The 3923-nt window shown below is 40.5% G+C and overlaps 1 protein-coding gene across 1 annotated transcript in view; it reads left to right on the forward strand.

Annotated features, from left to right (window-relative positions):
• The first annotated feature begins 2422 nt into the window (after positions 1-2422).
• The window catches only part of Tktl1 (transketolase like 1), a 29889-nt gene continuing 28388 nt past the window's right edge, over positions 2423-3923 (forward strand). The window contains 2 exon segments of the mRNA XM_015506945.2: positions 2423-2471; positions 2474-2517. Coding sequence (XP_015362431.1) covers positions 2438-2471; positions 2474-2517 — 78 coding nt within the window. The 5' untranslated portion in view covers positions 2423-2437.

Genomic DNA, 3923 nt, shown 5'->3' on the forward strand with positions numbered 1-3923 from the left:
TTTTTTTTTTTTTTTTTTGTAGTTGTTCGTAGACCTTTGAATCAAACCCAATGCCCCATACATGCCAGGCAAGTGCGCTACCACTGAGCCCCAGCCCCAGCCCACTCCTGCCTCCTTTTTATTAACACAAATTAACTGTACATGTTGGGTTCATTGTGATATTTCCACATATGCATAAAGAGCACACTGATCATATCCAGCTTCTCCTTATCTATCCTACCACATATATACTTCCCAACCTCTGTTAGCAGTAATTTTATATTCAAGTCTGTTTTTGTGTGTGGTGCTGTGGCATGAACCCAGGGCCTTGAACATGCCAGGCAAATAGGCAAGTGCTGTATCTCTAAGCTACATCCCCATCCCTCAACTTTTTTTTTAAGCTTCTACATGAGAGGGAACACATGGTACTTGTCTTTCTGTGTCTGGCTTATTTCACTTAACATAATATTCTCCAGTTCCATCCATTTTGATACAAATGATGGGATTTCATTCTCTATTTTTTGACAGGCACTGGGAATCAAACCCAGGGCCTCTTCTCATGTGAGGCAAACACTTTAACACTGGGATGTACACCCAGCCCAGATTTCATTCTTCAAGGTTGAATAATATTCCATTCTCTATCTATATCACGTTTTCTTTATCCTTTTATCTGTTAATGGGCACCTAGGCTGATTGTATATCTTAGCTATTGTGAACAGTGCTGTGATAAACATGGGGATGCAGGCATGTCTTTGGTATGTTGATTTTATTTCCTTTGGATCTATATCCAGAAATGGGATAGCTAGATCATAAGGTAAGTCTATTTTATTTTTTTAAGAACTTCCATAGTGACTGTAGTAATTTACATTCCAGCCAGCAGTGTATGAGTTCCCTTATCCTCCGTATACTCACCGGCATTTTTTTATAATAGCCATTGAAGTGAGATGATATGTCATTGTAGTTTGTTTGTTTTTGTGGTTTTAGGGATTAAACAGAGGGCCTCATACAGGCTAGGCAAGCACACTACTGCAAAGTTACATCCCAAGCCCTCATTGGAGTTTTGATTTGCATTTTCCTGAAACCTAATGATATTAAACATTTTTTCATATATTTGTCGACCATTCCTATTTCTTCTTTTGAGAAGTTATCTATTCAGATTATCTCCCCATTTTTAATTGAAATTGACTTTCTTGTTAAAATTTTTGAGTTCCTTATATTTTCTTTCTTTTTTTTTAAAGAGAGAGAATTTTTTTAATGTTTATTTTTTAGTTTTCGGTGGACACAACATCTTTTATTTTTTTATTTTTATGTGGCGCTGAGGATCGAACCCAGCACCCCGCACATGCCAGGCAAGCGCGTTACTGCTTGAGCCACATCCCCAGCCCAGTTCCTTACATTTTCTGTATATTAACCCTCTGTCAGATAAATAGTTGGCAAATGTTTTCAGGAAGAAGCTTTTGTTCTTTGTCCTTTCTCCCTGTCCCTTTTATTTTTTATTTTATTTTATTTTATTTTATTTTGGTATTGGGGATTGAACCCAGGATGCTTCACAACTGAGCCGCAACATCATGACTTTTAAAATATTTTTATTAAAACAACTAACTTGCTTAGGGCCTTGCTAAGTTTCTAACGCTGGTTTTGAACTCACAATCCTCCTGCCTCAGCCTTCTGAGCCACCAGGATTACAGGTGTGGACCACTGTGCTGGCTTCTTCTCCTCTTTAAACTAAAAATTGGCACCAGGAGTGGTGGTTCATATGGGTAATCTAAGGACCCAGGAGGCTGAGACACAAGGATTGTAAGTCAAGGTCAGCTGCAACAATTTAATGAGGCCCTAAGCAACTTAGTAATACCCTGTTTCAAAAATAAAAAAAAAAGGGCTGAGGATGTAGATCAGTGGTAAAGTGCTCCTGTGCTCAATTCCCTGTTTAAACAAATAAATTTAAAACTGTCTACACTTACATGTAAGCTACTTTCTAAGAGCATTAGTTATTTCAGCATTCAGGAAAGGCCCAAGTTACTTGACCATGAGAAATTTTCCAGTCTTTCACCATTCACTTCTAATAACAAGTTCATTTTAGGTAGTAGAAAGAGATATGCATGACATTTTTCATTAATGATGCTCCTGAAATTTCCTCAGCATGTCAAAGTACTATGGATGAAATCACACGAGTGAAATGATGCTCAAGTTGAACTCAGAAGGTGAACTTGCTCTGAGTGCAAGTGCTCCCAATAAAAGGGAACTAGCCTCAGAGCATCTCACTGTGTGCAAGAGATTGTGAGGTTACTGGGCTGTGAAGCAGTCTTCAGCCATGAGTTGGGAGGCCATGGACTCCCTTGGATTGTGGAGAGCATAAGCTGAAAGGCAGCTTCATGCACTGTCACATGCCTTTGAGAATTGACTTGCTTTGTGTCTGCCTTTCAGCCACCCTACATCATGCAGCAGTGCTGCCGAGATCATGTCTGTGCTTTTCTTCCACACGATGAGATATAAACAGACCCAGAGAACCCAGACAACGACCGATTCATCCTCTCAAAGGTACGTCGGCAGGGGAACCCTGGGCCTGTTCTGATGCTTGCTTCTTAACCAGTTTTTAAGTCATCATGTGGCAACAGGCCTAAAATGGGCCCTGTTTATCATGTTGGTTCTTTGTGTACATCATAAAATCCTGCCACCTGAGGGGGGCTCTTGTCTCCATCAAACCTAAAAAGTGAAGCCTTGAGGAAGTGGGCTCACTTGCCCCACACTTCATGGCCAGGAGGCAGCAGAATGGTCTGAGTGTTGAGCCCAGGCTTGGTCCATGACATTGTAGGTCATCAACTCCAAGGGCATGCAAGGCAGCTAGGAACCAGAGCTTGTTAAAGGAGGCAGGAACCATAGAGAGGAAGACAAACCTGGAGACATGATCAGAAGAATCTTCAGTGGCACAGTTCCACTAGGTGAGAAATACAAAATTGAAAGGGAATCTGAGGGCACAAAGCATGTGGAGAATTCCAGGTAAGGTCAGAAAGTCCCAGAGAGCAGTGGAGAATGGGAAACAGGAAAGAGATCTGAGAATGACAAGTACCATTCATTTATTCATGGTAGTGATGAACATGGCACTGGTCTGTGAATGAAGCTGGCATTTGGACAGAGGAGACAGACGAGATACAAACCTGGAAATAGCAAATCTGATGAGGCTAAGCATTCTGGAACAAAGTAAGGTGGAGGGAGGGGGTAGAGGGCACTGGTTGAAAGAGAATAATCCAGAGACCATGATACTGATGTTTGAACAGCAATTTATAAAGTGAGAGAGTGAACTATGCTCATATCTAAGCACAAGAACTTGGGTAGCAGCAACTACAAGTGCTAAGGCCCTGAGGCAGATATGTGCCCATTGTGCTTAAGGGACAGCAAGAAAGCTAAAGTGCCTGGGGTGGTGAGAAGGCAAGTAGGAGGTAAGGGGGCTGAAGTGGGCAAGCTGGTGTAAGAACTTGGGCTGTTAGCATAGATCTGTTAACCTGGTTTAAGTTTTTGTTGTTGTTTGTTTTTGTTGTTTTGGGTTCTGAGGGTTTAACCCAGGGAAACTTTACCACTGAGCCAGATCCCCAGCCCTACTTATTTTTGATACTTTATATCAAAAATATTTATTATAAAAATATTTATATTATATTTTTATATTTTAACAGTTCTCATTAAATTGCTTAGGGCCTCAGCCTCTGAAGTTGCTGGGATTACAGGTGTGTACCACCATCCTGGCTTAGGTTTTTTGTTTTTTTAGTTGTCAATGGACCTTTATTTTATTTATTTTTATGTGGTGCTGAGAATAGAACCCAGTGCCTCACATATGCTAGAGTACTTGCCTAGCCCCTGGCTTAAGTTTTTTTTAATATTTATTTTTTAGTTGTAGTTGGACACAACAACTTTATTTCATTTGTTTATTTTTGTATGTGGTGCTGAGGATC

The sequence above is a fragment of the Marmota marmota genome, unplaced genomic scaffold, assembly GCF_001458135.2.
Source record: "Marmota marmota marmota unplaced genomic scaffold, marMar, whole genome shotgun sequence".
Lineage (NCBI taxonomy): Eukaryota > Metazoa > Chordata > Mammalia > Rodentia > Sciuridae > Marmota > Marmota marmota.